The sequence below is a fragment of the Pseudorca crassidens genome, chromosome 11, assembly GCF_039906515.1.
Source record: "Pseudorca crassidens isolate mPseCra1 chromosome 11, mPseCra1.hap1, whole genome shotgun sequence".
Taxonomy (NCBI): Eukaryota; Metazoa; Chordata; class Mammalia; order Artiodactyla; family Delphinidae; genus Pseudorca; species Pseudorca crassidens.
Genome location: NC_090306.1, coordinates 64297709 through 64316671, shown reverse-complemented (window position 1 = coordinate 64316671; position 18963 = coordinate 64297709). Strand labels below are relative to the sequence as shown.

The following is an 18963-nucleotide window of genomic DNA, read 5'->3' as shown; positions in this document are numbered from 1 at the left end:
TTTAATATTCAAATATTCTTTGCTTGGTTTTAGGGCTTGGTTTAGAATTTGAGTCCTTTTTTATGAGTTAGTCTTATAAAAATTTTAGCCTTTATATTTTTGACTAAGTCAAGCCAAATGTTATTTAAATGTACAGAATTAATGGATAGTTTTGAAGAAGCATACATTCTTTATAGGAACCTTAGGAAAGAGAAATCAGATGCTAACATAGATTTTAATCTTCTGCACTGTATATATACTTGGTAATTGTGAACTGGATTTTGTTTTGAAAATCCGTGTTTATAATTTAGGTAGTTTGCTACTTAAAGCACTAAGTTGCTAATAGCTGAAAAATAAATGTAAATGATAATGGTGAAATTAACTGAGATTAACTTATATAGTGGTGATTTTTGTATACTGGTTTAAAAATCCAGATGCTAAAATTATAACTTGGAGAAAGCCAAGTTTTTGGATTAATTAAGGATTACTTCAGAGAAATGGGAACATCTTTGTTGGAGTGTAGAATTATTTAAGGATAAATGTTTATTAGAAAACTTAAATTGTATTCAGTTAATTTTATTTTCAAAAAATACAATATACGTGCTATCTTGTGTTTCTTCCATTTGACATTATATACCATACTTTTTCAGTTTTTTAAAAAATTGAGGTATTGACTAAGTGTAAAGTAAACGAGAAACGGAGCACAACAATTTAGAAATAATGAATTGCCAGCAGGAAACAAGTTAATCAAATTGCTTACTTTTCGTGTTGAGAGTTTATAGCTTTTGTAGATCTCTTATTTTGAGTTTTATTATTCTGAAACTCGGGGATGTGTTAGTTAAAAGCAGTACTTTTTAGTTCTTCATCTGTGTGGGTGCTTTTTGTTTTTAAAGAGAAGTCTGTGTCTTCATTGGCCGGCAGGCTATTTGAGGCGGATGGAGCGGGAGGGGTGGGTGGCCCCGTGCTGCACGGGCTGGCTCTTAGGTGATTGAGAACTCGCCTCGGTAGTGCCCAATCATCACAGGCTTGATTTCCACCTGGTTGAAGGTCTTGCCATTGTAGACGCCCACCATGCTGCCCGTCACGTTGGGCTGGATGATCACATTGCGCAGGTGCGTTGACCACCTCGGGCGGTGCCGCTTACTTGACCTTGCGCAGGCGCTTCGGCAGCCATTGCTGTTTCCTCCGCAGGCGGCGATGCGGCCGCCGCCACTGCCTCGCGCGCCCTGAAGCTGCCTTAGCTGCTCCTAGGATATGTCCAGCGGTTGGTCGAGGTCCAGGCCACAGTAGGTGAACTCGTGGAAGGTCTGCTGCTTTCCACTTCTGCTGTCTTGTCGGTTCTTCAGAAAGGCTAGGTCTTCATGTATTTTACGTTTGAAAATAAGGAACTGGGGGATGTGTTGAAAAATGCGAGTGCCAGAAGCGGACAGATTTCATAGTATTAATATTCATTTTTCTTTCGTAATGAAGTTAAGCAGTTGTTGCTCGGAAATTTTCATGGAGTGGTGAAAGTTTCTGCCAGAATACTCAAATCTTATGTAAGAGCTTTTAGCTGGGAATTCACGTATGAGTAGGAGTTTGTGTAGCGAGGATGGAGCCTCCGAGCAGAGAGCAGTTCAGGTGAAGGTTTTAGAGGAGACACACCATGAGGGTCCTGAAGTAGGACAATCCATGGCACTTTCAAGGCAGTGAAAGAATGGATGACATAAGGGGCGAAGCCATGGAAGGCTTAGCTGTAGAAGTCCTTTCAAAGGGGTTTTCAAGTGATGATGACCTTTCCATGAAGATAACTTTAAAGTAAGACATGATTAAGACTAAGAGGCAACCATTCGTAGGTAAGAACATTGGGGCTGGTTAGAGGCTGGGTCTAAAAGTAGGGTAGAATGTCAAAGTAAGGGATGAAGGTTTTTGGGTTTTTTTGTTTTTTAAATAATAGATTCAAGGTTATCTGCAATGAATCCTCTTAAATTCCAGATTGCTTTTTGCAAGGAAGCCCTTATGGATATTGCAACTTTTCTCTAACTCTAAAATTACAATAGTTGAAAGAATTCCTGTACATCCTTTGCTCAAAATCACCATTTATTGTTTTTGCTACATGATTCTATATTCATGCATATATCTTTTTTCTATAGTACTTGACAGAGTTGGAGACATTGTGCCCTTTTAGCCTCTAAATGCTGTATTTTTTCATTAGGAAGACATTCTTACAGAATCACAGTATGATTAATCAAAGTCAGGAAGTTTTACTGTGTAATCATAGTTCATTTTGATGCTTCAGTCATCTCAGATTTGATCAATGGTATCCTTTTACAGTTGGTTCCTGTGTGCTTTTGGTGTGTCCTGCATCATTTGAGCTCTTGCATACTTTATAGCTCAGAAAGATTTTTTGGGATCATCTTAGGCTTTTTTGTACCAGCTCTGAAACTGGCTATTTCCCCAAGGATCCCTGGTTCCCTTTAATGGGCAGTGGTACTTAGAAATCAAGTCTGGGTGATGGGTTTGCTTGTTCTTGGGATGTTATTATTTCTAGGTCTTTTCAGGTGACAGACTTAGGAAATATATTAAAAACTGAGTACACACTGAATATTTCAGAGTTAATCCAACACAATAGGATTTTTTTTCCAGCCTTACCCCAGTACATATTTGTAACTACCTTCAAACAGGTGGGGTTAGTAGTAGCTGATCCAACTGAGAATTGTAGGTGAGGTTGCGCTATAGGAATAAGAAACCATGAATAAAAGTGGAAAAGATTTTAGACTGAAACTTTGGCAGCCCTAGACAAACGACCCTTACCATCTGTTTTTAATGAATATGGGAATAAAATAGTTGATACATTGGATAGTAGAATGGTTAAATATAAGCTTTGGAGTTAATCTACCACTTGTTCTTTTAGCTTCATTATTTTGATGTCTTGTGAAAGATGGTAGTGGGCACTGATGAGAGAACACATTAGTTCTTGAAGTAGTTGAGGAGTACTTAGAACCTGATATATATAATGAGCAATTAGTAAACATGCTTCCTAAACATAAGAAAACCTGGAATTTGTGGTTGGGATCACCTTTTATAATAGATTCTGGCAGTTAATTTCAGAATTAGTTGGGGGTTTTTTGTTCTGTTTTTGTTGTTGATTCTAAAGGCAAAATGGCTCCTGGCTAAGAGGTGTCCCTACTTGGTGTACAAAAGAACCCTGAAACTAAAACTGGATAATAAATATAAACCTATGCCCCCATTTTGAAGGTTTTTGATGTTTTTTATAAAGAGATAAAAATAGAAGAAAAGAATAATTGATCCCCCTTACCTAAAATCAGTCTTTAAAATCTGATTTCATTTTTTAAAAATGCTGACTTATTTCCTTTTGTGAAGTCCAGAAATCATCTAGGGAAAAACTAAATGACGTTTGACTGTATTTAGATACCTCATGCTCCAAAACTTCCAAGTTGTCATTACTTAGCCCATCCCTTTCCATCCCAAACATTTATTAACCTGGATCCCTGGACATTGTGGGTGGACCGTCTAGGGGTGGACAGTGAGACGTGTCAGTCTTCAGGCCAGATGTGGGTTTAGACCTGGATTAGGCTAGTTGTCCTTTTGCTGTTGAGTTGGCTTGGTGAGTGGACCCAGAACCTTTAGAGCAACTTGCACATCTACAACCTGCCCTGTTTAACCTACATTTGTACTGTTTCAGTTATGCTTGGCTGTCTTTTCTTTCACTTCCTTCTCCTGGGTCTTTTGTGCACATACCTTATTAGCTCAAGTCTCTTTTTCATTGAATTAACACGTACTTTTTTTTGGTTCTTTAGTTCTGAACTGGTATTGCCAGTTCAAGAAGGACTCTAGGAATGCTCGTTCACTGCTGGATTCTCTGATTTCCAGTGTGGAGCCAGGAAGATGGTAGCTATACAGGAAATTTTTATACAGCCAATGCGTAGATGGAGTAGGGTTTATCTGGACTCCTTCCAATTTACCAGCCATAATACTGTATGGGGCCATGTAACAAGTGACTGATTCTCATTATTTCAATCTCCTAAGTCAACCAGGATGCTCCAAGTTCCTTTGTAGTTGTCACATTTCTGCATACTGAGTTGCTTATTTTGGGAAAACTAATAAAACCACAAAACTGGACCGTGTATATTGTTCTGTGAACTCAGTGGGGCTATGAGAATGTGGAGAGTTGAATCAATTGTTGCAGTTACCTAATATTGCATAAAAAAGCCACTCCCCACACTTAAAGCATCAACAAGATTTATTTTTGCCGACTGTGCTTGGGTAGTTCATTTCTGCTCTACTGAGCATCATCGGGGCAGCTTTGAAGGATGGGGCCTAGAATCATCTGAAGGCTCTTCACGCACAGGTGGTCAGTGCTGGATGAGACTTCAGCTGGGCTGTGGCTAGAGCTCCACCTAGACTTTGTTTCACAGCATGGTGGCTGGGTTCCAAGAATTAGGCAAAGTTTTATCCTACCCTGGGAGGTCATCACTTCTGTACTCTGTTGGTTATAGTCAAAGCCACCAGGGTTTAATGGGAGAGGACTCTGCATCTTGCTGGAGGAATGATAAAGTTTGGGGAAGGTGAGAGGAACTGGAATCTTGTAGTGGCCACAGTTTGTCTTTGGAAAATACAGTTAGCTATAATAATATTGATAAAACAAAGGCTACAATAGTTTCCCAAAATGAAACATCAGGAAAGGTTAAATTATATATTGTATGCCTGTTTATGGAGAAAGAATGTTTTACTTTATCATACTGGAATCTTACCATTTGAATTTGTCTGGACAATTGAGATTACCAAATGTACACCTAATTGTCTCACTCTGGTCGTTAAAATGTCAGGCTTGATTAGTAAAAGAGCCTTAAATGGTAAGTATACGATGACCATTAAGTACATATTTCTTTTCAAAGGTTGGGTGTATTACATAGTTTGGGGTTCAGAAGAAAGCTTCATTGCTGTACTGTTTGTATTTCAGACTAGATGGGACTTTGCATTATAAATCTTAATCAGCATTAAAGAAAAACACCCAAATGTGTATTCAGCCATTTAAGGTAATAGAAATAATGTTTTATTTAATCTTAATACTTGTTTGAAAATGGTAATTATTCCCTCTCGTCATGTAAGGGTAAAAGGTAAATAACAGGGCTGCCCAGCTGATCTTTGTTGGAGTCAAGTGTTTGATGTCAGCTGTTTTGGCCTCTGTCAGTGCTCGCACCTGCTCTGAGAGCTTCATCCTCTGCTTTGTTTTCCTTGACATATGGCTTCCACCTTTAAAGTTGCTTTATTGTCTGAAATGGCTGCTGCCACTCTTACCCATTATTTGCAGGTTTTAGGCAGCAGGTGGGGCTGAAGGACGCAAAAGACTCCTGGCATCCAACCATCTTTAGAGATGGGCTTACGATTTGTGCTTTCAGCACAAAAGTGGGGCTGCTTAACGTAGTAGACCCTGGGTAGAACAAAGGCTGGGATCACAGCCACATCAGCCATGCATGCTGAAGAACTTCAGGTTTAGAAAAGGGTTTAGGATATCCTGGAAAACGGGAGGCAAACAGCTGCATTTCAGAAATAAGTAAACCAGTTCCAGAAAGGTGATTTAGGAATACAACCTGAAGATGAATTCTGATTGGAGTCTTATCCATCTTCCGGGTTTTTCGCTTTTCCTTACATGATAATCTTTCCCAGAGCCCCTGCATACACAAGTGAAGTTGAGACAATGACTTAAGCAAAAGTGTAAATAGAATCTCATTAGAAGCAAGAACTGCTAAATGTTCCAGTTTCTGATCTGTTAAAGGGTGCCGATTGTTGAATAGTTTGTAGTCATGAGTTGTGTGGCGATTTTGTTGCCTCTAACCTGGGGCCTTGCTTTTCCTGATAGGTTTAGTGGCAGTGTGGAAGCTTGCCATAAAAAGGTTTCCTGGGTTCTATCTTTGGTAAGAAGTGTTCCTCCATCTTTCTGGGCCTGGCCACCCTACAGAATTCTTTTATTCCATCTCTTTTATTCCTTGGTTCTCTGTCAGCTGTCATCTGTGATGCACCCTCCACCCTGCAATCTTGGTCTTTGAAACCTGAGTTCCTCTTCTTAAGTAACCTTGCCATTTACAGCAGCACCCAAGCAAGTTTATCATACCACCTGTTTTCCTGTATCCTTGAATTTTTGGAAGGAATTCTCTATACTCACTGCTTTTACTTTTCCTCCTCTACCACCTAAAAAAGGCCTTTGCTTATTTACTGATTTATTCATTTTTTTGCAGGTGTCAATGATCAAACTGAAGTCTGTTCTCAGACTGTGTGCTATGTTGTAAAAGAAGACTGCAAAAGAGGGAGTTTCCCCATGTATTCTAGTCCCTTAAAAGGAGAGATTTGCCCACTGGCTATCCGTCAGATACTTGAGTTGCAAGCAACAGGAGCATTTACCTAGTTTGAGTAGAAGTAGATTTAGGATATTAGGTGTTTATGGGCTCTTACTGGAAGGCAGAGGCTTGGATGCTAATCTGCCAGGGCAGTGCTCAAAGTAAACCTGCAAACGAGTTTACCAGTGCTTCCACTGTCAGTCACTGAAGTACCTGGTGTTTCTCTACTGCCATCCCTGAAGGCCTGGAAGTCAGAGTATCAGTGCAGTGTTGCCTGCTCAAATGTTACTGAGGTTTAGGAAAAGCAAAAACAGCACAAAGTAGATAAGTGACGAGCTCACTTAGGGTTGAGTGGAAGGAGCGTCTAAATTGCAAGGGCAGGTAGGGCTTTACATTTCTGTGGAGGGCTTTTCATGCTAGAGTTGAGATGTTCTCTTATGTGAATAGGAGGAAACCGAAAATTTTCTGTCATAATTTAGGAATGGAAGTGGTAGCAGTGCAGTGTATTAGTGTGGATTCAAGTGGTTGGGCTGTTACAAGAGCACGAATGAGAGAAATGAGAACCTAAAGTTAGGCTGTTGGCACAATAGAAAGGACAGAGACAGCTGATTGACAGTGTTTGATCTGTAAACGGGTTGTAATAGCCGTGTTTTGAACACTTCTCAATTCTCAGTTGCTCTAAGCTGTGTTATACAAATTGGTCACTAGGAGGCACAGTTCATCAACTTCAGGCGAAAAGGAAGGCAGCTAGAGGGACGCATCTGTGAAGAAAAATAGTTCTGTATTCAGTTGAAGAGTTGTTAACCTTTTCAACTCAGCATTTTGGAAATAAGAATCTTTATAAAATATGTTTACTGAATAGAATTTTTAAAAATGAAGAGATGAATGGCTAAGAAGTCTAAATTGCAGTCTGAACACAGACCTTCATGCACTAATGAAGGTGACCTGACTTGTATTTTCATGATTACTTGGCTTTTAACTATTTCTTTAAAGACATTTGAACTTTATCCAAATCTTTAATAATGATATTTTTCATGAGTTTCTACTTTATATTGCAAATTAGGAAGTTTATAGATTAAAAGTTTTATAATCTTGTAATCAAGTTGTAAATGAAAGTAAACACTTTATAACTTTCTAACTTCTGTTCAATGTCTTTAAGCCAGTATTAATGAACTTCTAAGCAGGTATCGGCCAACTAAGAGAAAATTCTATCAATTCAGTTCCATTACTGTGTTTTTTTTTTTTTTTTGATTACTCTTACTAGCAAGCAATAGGATGATGTATAAATACCTCTCAATATTAAGCTGCATGCTGCTCAGGAAAAGGAAGGTTTGTAGGACGTATTTTTAGATAGCATTTATAGACTATAGTAGCATTTAAAGTTCAGAGAGGCCTAGCATGTATAGTTGTTAATTCAATTTTTTAAAACTATCACCAGGGCTTCCCCTGGTGGCGCAGTGGTTGGGAATCCGCCTGCCAATGCAGGGGACGCGGGTTTGAGCCCTGGGCTGGGAAGATCCCACATGCCTCAGAGCAGCTGGGCCCGTGTGCCACAGCTGCTGAGCTTGCGCTCTGGAGCCTGCAAGCCACGGCAACTGAGCCTCTAGTGCCACGGCTGCTGAAACCCGTGCTCCTAGAGCCCATGCTCGCAACAGGAGAAGCCACCTCAGTGGGAGGCCCACACACCGCGGCAACAGGGACCCAACGCAGCCAAAAGTAAACTTATTAAAAAAAAAAAAACTATTACCAAATACATGTATTGGTATGGCAAGTTTTAGAAGTCTTTTCATAAATTCTTATTACAGTTTGAAAACTTTAAAAAGTAGGATGCATTATGAAAAATCTGTCAAGCATTTGAAGACATTGATTTTCTTTTTATGACAGATGTGGGCTTTTGAGTCTTAAAATTTCTACATACGTTGAGCTCCTGTGTGCCAAGAAATGTATTAGGTGATCGGGACACATCAAAACAATGATTTTTGACCTCTTGGAAGAACTGACATACTCCAGTAATGGGAACAGAAATAAGCAATAGGAATTATAAATTATTCAGTTATGTTAGGAGGTAATACATGCTATGGGAAAAATTAAGGGAAATTGGGTGGTTGCAGTTTTAGAGTGATTAGGAAAACCCTCATTGAGATGACATTTGAGCAGAGACTTGAAGAAAGTGATTGGGATGTCTTAAATAGATTATAATATAGATGATAAGACAACGAGGGTAGAATTAGGGAGGCAAAGTTCGGAGGCCATGGCAGTATTTCAGGGGAGAGATTATCAGGGTGGTGATGAAGTGGAGAGAAATGGACAGAATATAGATATGGTTTGAAGGCATAACCGTTGGGATTTCTTGACTCAATTTGTGGATTGGGTACTGGAAAGCGAGTAAAGGATTTTTGCAAGACAGGCATGCTTCTAAACATTTGCCGTCCTGGGGTAGGAGTGCAATGGAGACGCCAGTGATTAAATATTTTAAAGTTTTGTTCAATGAAGATACGTCCCACACTACTATCCTGCCAAATACACCTTCACAAGTACCTGGAGGTCCAGGTTTGAAATTCAGATCCTTAAAACTCCTGTGCCAGAAGCTTCCTTGTGAGGAAGCTGATCCTCTGCCTGTGTCCCACTTTCCTTGTCTTCCCATTCCTGCCTCTGAATTATATGGCAAGGGGCCTCCTGCACGTTTGTGTGGACATTCCTAGCCTGCATGTTCAAAATCTGTCCACCTGCCTTACACGCCAGTGCACACAATGGTCATGTAATACTCTGAAATAGCCAAGGTCATTTAGGCAGGGTATTTGGAGTGAGTACCTGGAGTATAGTCTAGAACAAGTATGAGTTCCAGATAGGCATGTAGTACTGGCTCTTCAAAGCACAGGGCTCCTTTTGTCTTGTTCTAAGGGCAGTACTGCTGCAAGGGTTTTGGCCTGAACAACTGTACAGATAGAATTGCCATCACCTGAGAGGGGGATTGCAGGTAAGTAGAACAGGTCAGGGTGAGGAGGTAAGTTTGGGAGTGCGTATATTCTGGTTCTCTAATAGACACCCAAATAGTACTGTAGAGAAAGGGAAAAGGAAAAAATTGAATTTACAGTAACAGTGGCCTGGAATATATAAAAACTGAAGGGTATTTTTCATTACAGCCATTCTAACCAGCTAAGGCTCTTTAACAAACCATGAACTTTGACTTCAGACCCTTACTGAACCAGTTCTACCCAGGCATTTGTTTTAACCAGTCATATATAAGCCTATGGACTCCATCCTATCCAGCATGCTATTTTTTATTCGCAAAAGCTCCATGAACCCTGCTTTCTATGATCGAAAATCCCCTCAGACTTCTCCCTCTAGCGAACTACTCAGTGCATGTCTTCACCAGTATGTGTTCCCTTGCCTGGGGGTGTTATTATTTTTTAACTTTGGTAGTCTGTTTTATTCTTTGGCAACAAGCAGCTGGATATAAATTTGGGAGTCTTGGGCATATAGATCTTATTGAAAATAATAAGACTGGATGAGATCAAGGGAGTGAGTGTAGATAAAAACCAAGGGCTGAGCTTTGGGGCACTCAAAAGATTGGAAAGAGGAGGAACCTGTAGAGGAGACAGACAATGACCAGGGAGGTGGAAGGAAAGCTAAGTGGTGTCCTCGAAGCCAGTGAAGAACTGTCCTAGAGCAGAAGATGATCAACTCTCAGATGCTGCTGATAGACAACTTGATGCAGCTGGCCATAATATACACTTTGACTTAAGCCTTGTTAGTGACTTGTTAGCTAGCTTTCTAAACTTTAGTAATTTTTAAGTGACATTTGTAGGTTTTCATTATCTACAACTGAAGTTGTGGGGTTTTTTTGGGGGGGCAGTCATTTCCTGTAATTCATTTTCTGCGAATTTGTCTTAAAAATGGTAATATGGCCATTTTTGTGAGTTGGTGGTGACTGGTGAAATTAAAAGCAAAGTTGTCACCTATCTACAAGATTCCTATATTATACTACTGAGATTTCCAATAATCAGTTGCACTATGGTTGGAGAAGGCAAACTGTATACTTCTGAGCTGTTCACAAAGTCACTAAGTTGTGAAATACCCAACTGGAAATTCTGAGTTTTTAAGTCTCTAATTATAACAAGTGCTTTTGAAAATCGTGCTGCTGGTTGTTCAGACATTGTGAAGTAGCTTAGATAGAATGCATTTGTTGCGTCCTGATAAACTGCACAAGGATAGAAACACCAAATGTTGCGTTTCTCAAGAAAATGGCTTGGGCTTCCAGAATACATCTTAATGTTTTACCCAGTTTGGTTTGTATAGTATCAATTTTCCATATGAAATGTCTTTCCCAACTACACCTGCCCTCAGAGACTCTGAATTACACATTTAAAGGAAGTATCCTTTCTAAATGAGCTGAAGAATGGCATTCTGTTAAAAAGATGAACAGCTGGTCATGTGGAAATTCTCTGGAATGCTCACTTGTCCTGCAAAGGCAGGGGAAAAACTGAGACGTTAGGTGCAGTGTTTGTCATTCATTGGTATACAGAATTTTTTAAAAAGTCACCTTCTTAAAATGTAATCATGTAAAGAAATCTTTACATGACTTTGCCTTTCTCCTTAAAAGATTAATCCATCAACAATGTGAAGGCCCTGAGAGCCCACTAAGTGCAATTCAGTGGGTCTCAGGATTGTGCTGGAATTGTCCCATTTGCTGAAACATTGTTCCTTATATTAAGATTCAGGACCCTCCGTGTTTAAAAGTTATCCTTTGTTCTCGATTACCTTGGGATAAACCTGGAATTTCTTAAGCGTGACATACAAAGAATTTGAATCTTGCTCTGCTCTCCAAGCTCGTCTCTCACTTCTTCCCCTTTGAATTCTTTGTACCAGCCTGATGAAACTACAGATGAGCTCAGCTCTCCCTTCTTCCTTCTCGAGTTCAAGTAGCAGCCTTTCCTCTTACCTTGGCCAACTCTGACTTATCCACCCCTGCTTTATTTCTTCTTTGTGTAATTCTTCGTATTTTCAGGGTCGGTACATAGTTGGGGTTCTCTGTTTACTTAATACATTTCCCCCAAGAGATTTGGTCTCGGCTTAGGCTCTTTATTCTGCCTTGTTTCCCAGAATTTCTGTAGAAATTGTTTAAATGGAGTAGGAGGGAGCTAGGGGCGAGTACCGCATTACTTTCCCCAGGTTACAGATAAATGAGATTCCAAGAGATCTGACCCGTTTGGCGTTTGCAAAGAGAGGGACCCGCGGAGGCTAGCCTGCCGTTTGGAAGGCTAAACTGCCTTAAAGTGTTGGGACCGGGCATTACCTGAATTTGTCGTTAGAGTTGAATTACTGTTGTGAGCTATTGCGGGCTGTACGGATGGGTCAAGAAGGAAGCTAGAGCGCTCGTGTCACGGGTAAAGATAGGCAGTGCCTGCGCTCCTGGCTCGAGAAAAGGAAGGCGAGATGCCATCCGAAGTGGTCCTCTTCCTCTATCCCTTCCAAACGGGACAGACGGTAGCGCTGTTGCTTTAACAATCGCCCCTTCGGCTCCAAGAAGAGCTAGTTAGTGACCGTAAGCGAATGTGAGTGTAAAGACGCCGTGTCCTCTCGGCCTTTGTGGACTAAGATGTTTACGTAGCGTCCGGAGGAGGCACGCTTCCACGGGACTCCGCGGCTCGCGAGCCTCACCCCCAGGCTCCTTGCTCGCCCAGGCAGCGCGAATCCCCAGGGCTGGGTTCCCGAGGGCAGAGGGTCAGCTTGGCGTACCAGGCACTGTCTGGTAGCTGTACCCGTCCTCGCAGCCCCATCCTCATTTTCTGAGGCTGTTAGCAGAAAGCCCCACCGGGAGGAGAGGCGGGACGGCTGGGGATGGCCTCTCAGCGCCCTCTGCGCCTCGGCATCCTTTGCTGGCCATCTCGGGCGCCCTCGGCTGTGGCGCCCGGCGGAGGAGAGGAGTTTCCGGGGCTCGGGTCCCTGCAGCCATCCCGGGGAAGGAGCGCGGAAGCGAGTGGGCGGCGAGAGGCGGAGCAAGGGACGCGGGGGGCGTGGACGCGGCCGGCTTTGGAAAGGCCCCAAGTTAATGAGGCGTGCGCCGGCGGCGGAGTGCCTTTCGGAGCTGGGCTTTCCCCCGCGGCGCGGGCGCCAGGAGCCGCCTTTTCCGCTGGGTGTCACTCGGGGGTGGGGGGGATGGCCCATTCAAAAGCGCCGCGAGGGGGCCCGGCCAGAGCCCTTCAGTGAGCGCTCGCAAGAGGACGGCAGAGGCCCGGCGGCTCGCAGCTCCCGGACCTTGTGGCGCATCAGGACGCGGCTGCCCTGCTGCTCGGACCCCGAGGAACCGCCGCAGCCGCCGCCGCCGCTCTGCTTCCTGCGCGTTAGCCTCTTCTGCGCGCTCCGGGCGGGCGGCCGCGGGAGCCTTTGGGGCGAGGACGGCGCGCGGCTGCTGCTGCCCCCCCGGGCCCGGGCGGCTGGAAGAGGAGAAGCCGAGCCGAGCGGCGGTCCCCCCTATGCCGGGAGGATGTTGGAGAGCAGCGGCTGCAAGGCGCTGAAGGAGGGTGTGTTGGAGAAGCGCAGCGACGGGTTGCTGCAGCTCTGGAAGAAAAAGTGCTGTATCCTCACTGAGGAGGGGCTGCTGCTCATCCCGCCCAAACAGCTGCAACACCAGCAGCAGCAGCCCGGGCAGGGGCCGGTCGAGCCATCCCAACCCGGAGGCCCCGCTGTGGGCAGCCTCGAGCCGCCCGTCAAGCTGAAGGAATTGCACTTTTCCAACATGAAGACCGTGGACTGCGTGGAGCGCAAAGGCAAGTATATGTACTTCACTGTGGTGATGGCCGAGGGCAAGGAAATCGACTTTCGGTGCCCGCAGGACCAGGGCTGGAACGCGGAGATCACGCTTCAGATGGTGCAGTACAAGAATCGTCAGGCCATCCTGGCGGTCAAGTCCACGCGGCAGAAGCAGCAGCACCTGGTCCAGCAGCAGCCGCCGCAGCCGCAGCTTCAGCCCCAGTCCCACCCCCACCCCCAAGCCCCGCCGCAGCCGCAGCCCCAACCCAAGCCCCAGCCGCAGCCGCAGCCCCAACCCAAGCCCCAGCCGCAGCCGCAGCCGCAGCCGCTCCATCCGTATCCGCATCCGCACTTGCGTTCGCACCCACATCCGCACCCGCACCCACTACCGCTCTCGCAGCCGCACGGCCACCGGCTTCTCCGTAGCACCTCGAACTCTGCCTGAAGAGGGCAGCACCCGAGCCAGACGAGGTAAGGTCCCGGCAGCTCGGCTCCCGAGGGAGGTTCCGAGGAGTGGGGCTGGGGGTGGTAGCAGTAGGAAGCCTTTTCCCTGGTTCGGATCTTGGGTGGAAAAATGAGAAATTAATGCAGGTTTCTGGGAGGCGGAAAGAAGGGAACAAGCTGGAGCCAGGAGAGGCGGGGCAGAGAGGGGAGGGTGCGGGGTTCGGGCCGCGCAGGAAGTTCTCCTGATCGCCCGCCCGCCCGCCCACGCTGACCCACGCGTGTTCACTGGTGCGCTCCCCAGCGACGCCGCAGCTTCTCTCCTTGTCACCAGCGCCACTTGAGTGTGTCTGGGGACTCGAGGGAGCGACCCCGGTGTCCTTCTGAGCTCGCTTTGTCCACGGGACAGGCCCGAAGAGAACTGGGTCTTGTAGGAGTCCGAGCCACTTCAATCCTTGTCATTTCTTTCCAGGTTGTGAGGACTTGAGGAAGTGGGACAAGCACCTTTCTATTGTCTTCACTTGGATCGAAAACAAAACAGTCGCCCCGCCCGCACCAGACCAAGTAGTTTGGACAGAATACGACCGATAACTTGGCGATTCCTCTTAGTTTTTCTGCATACTCTTCATCACAATGCAGGAAATGATTTCGAGTCCAGAAGGCTTTATTTATGAACCTTTGAGAGGATCTTCCAGTATGGTGGACCTTTTAGGAGCGATGATGTACTGTAATGTTATTTTAATGTATTTTGATTTATGATTATTTATTAGTTTTTTTTAAATGCTTGTTCTGAGACATTTCTGAATGTAGGCCATTTTCCAAAAAAGAAACTTTATTTTCAAAAACCTATTCCCTAGTAAGTTCTAATCTTGGGAAAGAAGAAAGTAAAAGGGCGGTGAAAGGGAACGCATCAAGAATTCATTTTCAGAAGGTCTGATACTTAAATGTTATACCAGGTGGTTGAAATTAAACTCTGTGATACTACGTGGAGTTTTCTTTCTTCTTTTTTTCTTTTGAGTTTTTTTTTTCCTTCGACATATATTTTGTGTAGAATGGAAGTTTAAAGAAGCTAAACGTTCAGAATTGTGTAATTATAAAAATCGAATTGCTTTTTCTAAAAGGAAATCAGTAGTAATGATAGCTGATTCAGAGTATTTCAAACATAACCCAACTGATGGCAAGATGATCATATCCTGAATATACAAAGGAGGGCTGGGTCTGCTGTAGGAAAAGGCTTTCTTAGATTATCTATGTGTGAAGGGTTTAATAAGGAGTTTTCTATGATTTCTGAGTATGAATGCATTAGGTGTTTCATTTCAAAAAACATAGTGGGGGAAAAGAATTATTCCACTTGTTTGAGAGAACATTTGTGCTCTTAGCCACAATAGAGATTACCCTTCTCCAAGAGCTTTGCACACTTGATGTGAACCACATTTTCTGGCCCTTTTACTTTGTTCTAGAATCATATTCTATCTAGAATCTCATAGTTTAAATAAAATACAGTTTGTAAATATTTCAAAGGACTAGGAGTCATAGCTTTTTGTTTTCATTCTGAGAATAATGTTGATCAGAGACATCAGCTGTTTTGCTTTTTATTGCTCTGTGAGAAATCCAAGGGTTATATGTTTTGTTGTTAGGTTAGCTAAACTCAGAAATTGAAAAAGGAAGGACTGGATAAACACTGGATTTGCAGTAAGAAAACAACCCCAGTCTTGTTTTAGCAGCGACTTGTTCAGGAGTCTGGGGGGTTGTTGGTGGGGCGGGGGGAGGTGGGGGAAGAGCATGTGCTTTTAAAGGTAGAACAAACCCTCTTCTGTGTTAAATGAAAAGGATGGTCAAAGTCCACGAGGGCAGATGCTACTTAAGTTTAAAAAGAGCCCATAGATGCTACCAAATCCTCTTACGGCTGAAAATCACTTCCTATCTGCCTAGCTTTACTAACGGGTCTCTTGTTTTCCATCATCTTTTCTGCAAAGTCTTGATCAGTATTTTTCCAGCTTCCAAATTGGAATGGTCAGTATTGGGCCACTGCTAAGTTCTGTAGTCAAGAAATGAAAATAGAATTTCATGCTAGAGATATCTTTATTCTCCCTCCATCTGAAAAGGAGTTTCAAGGTCAAATTACTTCTCAGTGCAATATTTAAATGATGAAAATTTGAGATCATAACTCAAATCCAAAAAGTGGTGGGGGAAATAAAAGTCAACCAAATGGCAAGCAGAATTTAAGTGGACTCCCACTTGCAGAGGCTAAGTTGCAGTTGTGAAAAAATGTATATATGATGGGCATCTCAGAGAGCAGATCTCAAGAGTTCTTAAGTTCGGTTTGATTTCTTTGGAACCACTGCTGTGCTTTTTAATAATGCCTCATTGTACTGTCATTTTAATACATGCAGATCATGTAACCCCAATTAACCCACAGCTTTTTTTTTCCAGATGGTAGGATTTTTCTTTCAAATTCTCATGCTATAAAAAAATTAAAATCCGTACCAAATACTTTTAAAATTAAGATTCTTGTAGACTTTTAAAGGCACTTGTATGTTGTTAGCTTACATACCGGCTAGGTAGTGTTGTCAAAAAAAAGTATGCCCAGGCTCCCTCGTGGCTGCTAGAATTTTTTTCTTTCTCACAATGGCTCTGGTTTGTAATGTGGCCACCGGAATCATGGTTCCTTGTATTATCTTTCCACAGCCCTTAGTCCTTGCTCTGCTGTGATATTTATACTGAGTTGACCCTCTTAGTGACTCTCTAGTCTGAACCCCTCTTAGCATTTAACTGTGAAACCTCAGAAATTAGAAAGGAGAGGAGTAGGATGGGATTTTGTTTTTATTTAACACTTATTATGGCTTAATAATTTTTCCAGCACAACAACAACAAAAAACGAGCATACTTAACAATACTCAGCAAAACAAAATACAAATGCAAATCATTTAATGTGTTGGTGGCTCTATTTTACCTGTAAGAAAATGATACAAACCACCTAGGGTATTCTGAGGCCTGACAAATCACCTCATGGAGAAAGGTGATTCTTCTTTCAACCCAAGAAAGGGAAGAAGGAGAGGAGAGGTCCAGTAGAAAACCCACCCGTTAAATAAACATAAAATGTAAAAAGTTGGACAATTAAAAGGAATGTCCCATCTGGAAACTGAACTTTTTGTCTTTGAACTTGTGTTGGCACCAAGCCTCTTACACAGTGAGTTCAATGACTATCTGTTGGGACAAATGAAAGAAGGAAAAAATGTCTAACTCCCCAGCACCCAGGAGGGTGATTTCTGTGGCCTCACACAGTGCTTCCTTCTTTACTTGCTCTCATGCCGTTCCCTGAGGACAGCTACCACTGGGACCGGCTGTGCATCATGACGGAACTCCTTGGACATACTTTCTTAGTGGAGATCCACATGGATCTGCGTATGCCCTACGGGGAGTGCTGAGGTCAGAGAGCAAATGGCTATAAAGGGCCCTTTCAAAATGAACATTTCCCTCAGAGGAAGGGGGATTCTCTCATCGTGTAGAAATCAAACCAACTTTATAACTTCATTTCACGTATTTTTTTCAATGGAGGTTAAAAAAAAAGAACGAAGCCCACTTGTTGCTTAGAAGAGCTCCTCTTAACACATTAGCACCGTTAGGAAGTCTGGCTTAAGCTGAGAGGCCCGTTTTAATGCTGTATTGCTCTCATATTCTAAACACTATTTCTCTTAAAGACTCTTCATTCAAGTCTGACACTATATGAGTTGTTGCCAGTGTGTGGGTTCAAACACATCACTTGTTTTCTGTCCCCAGGGAGAGTGCTTTGGTTTTAGCTTGGCTCCAAGTGTTTACAGTGTCATGTTCAGTGGCAGGTTTACAAGAGGGATCTAAGACTTGAATGAAACTGGAGCAATCTCTAGAAAATAGAGCTTTGTAGGATGACGATGGGCCTGTGAACATTCGTTTTCCTCTTTTTTTTGTAAATGTCAAACGAATTCATTTTTGCTTTACCGGTAAAATGCCCTCAGTAGAATAAAATTTAAATTTGGGAATTATAGAGCTCGATGAATCCATCAGTGATTCTTTCAAGAGAAATACACCTATTTACCTAAAACAACCTAAGATGTATTAATTGTGGAATTGGGTTGGATGGGTTTTTAAGAACTATTTTCTAAATTCTTGACACAGTTTAAAGGGTGATTTTTTCCCCCTTTTTTTTGCGGTACGCGGGCCTCTCTGCCGCGGCCTCTCCCGTTGCTGAGCACAGGCTCCGGACACACAGGTCCAGCGGCCATGGCCCACGGGCCCAGCCGCTCCGCGGCATGTGGGATCTTCCCAGACCGGGGCACGAACCCGTGTCCCCTGCATTGGCAGGCAGACTCTCAACCACTGCGCCACCAGGGAAGCCCTAAAGGGTGAATTTTGATCTGCGGTGCCGAACAGCCAATCCAGATTTACATAAGATTGGAAGACAAAGTGATCTGTGACTTTGTTGGCAGGACTCCATCTGTCAGATGGAGTAAAGGATCCAACAGGGTTTCCTAGAAAGGTCATTATTGTCCAATGAAGGAAGCAGAAGGGCCCTGGACCATTAGATGCAGCTGCATAAAAACTACCTGTTCTGAAGCTGGCCTGCTGGTGATCAGCTGGGTGGTGGGGAAGCAGATTTTAACAACAGGTGGTCCTTCCAGACCATTGTATTTATTTTGAGAAGAAAGATAAAACAATTGTCTGTTACATTCCCCTGTCAACCTTCTGCTTAAAATTTCAGAATATGCAAATACGAGCTTTGAAAAGCAAGCGTCACCATGTACCAAATGCTTTCAAACTATCACATTTGTGAACTTAAGTGGTCGTCATTTGTGTAAATATGTCCCTTAAATGATTTTGGAGAGATGTGATTTATTTTTCGTATTTTCAAAATGCATTCCATTTCAAATAAAGTATCTGTCAAGATGACTGACCTGTGGACCTTTTGAAGGCCTTGTTCACCAGTCACGTGCGCTGCGTGTACCTGTGGGAGCAATGTTCTAAAGGGCTTGGGCATTGTAAAGGCCGTGACCGCTCTGGGAAGAAAAAGATGATCTTTTGAGGTTGGAAATTTATTTTAAAAATTACCTGGTCATTTTGAATATAGGGTATAGAATTTCACTCAGGTTATTTGGTGAAATAATGATTGCTTTTTGAATGCTAATGAATTTGAGTTGAATTTTTCCATAGTGCCCAGAGGAAAAGAAATGGCCCCTAGTGAATTAGCTTGGAGGCAATTCCTTCTTGAGTTCCGGAGAGATTTGAGTCCTCCTAGGTCCATTGAGAGGGTGAGGCCTTGACTCTAGGAGAATCATCTTTCAAGCGCGTATCTATAAAGCTTCCTGTTTTGCGTTGAGAGCAGGAGACTCGATTCTTTTTTCTTTTTAAATAATATTTATTTATTTAGGATGCGCCACATCTTAGTTGCAGCACGCGGGACCTTTAGTTGTTGTGG

General features: G+C 43.1%; 1 protein-coding gene across 1 annotated transcript; it reads left to right on the top strand.

The window, feature by feature from the left end:
* The first annotated feature begins 1208 nt into the window (after window positions 1-1208).
* Window positions 1209-14495, top strand: PHLDA1 (pleckstrin homology like domain family A member 1). Its single transcript, XM_067697392.1, has 2 exons — window positions 1209-13541; window positions 13984-14495. The coding sequence occupies exon 1, from the start codon at window positions 12370-12372 to the stop codon at window positions 13513-13515; it is 1146 nt and encodes a 381-aa protein (XP_067553493.1). The 5' UTR covers window positions 1209-12369; the 3' UTR covers window positions 13516-13541; window positions 13984-14495.
* Window positions 14496-18963: the final 4468 nt, after the last annotated feature.

Bases quoted from the DNA above. Each gene is read 5' to 3' on its own strand.
- PHLDA1 (XM_067697392.1), top strand. From the start codon at position 12,370: ATGAGGCGTGCGCCGGCGGCGGAGTGCCTTTCGGAGCTGGGCTTTCCC.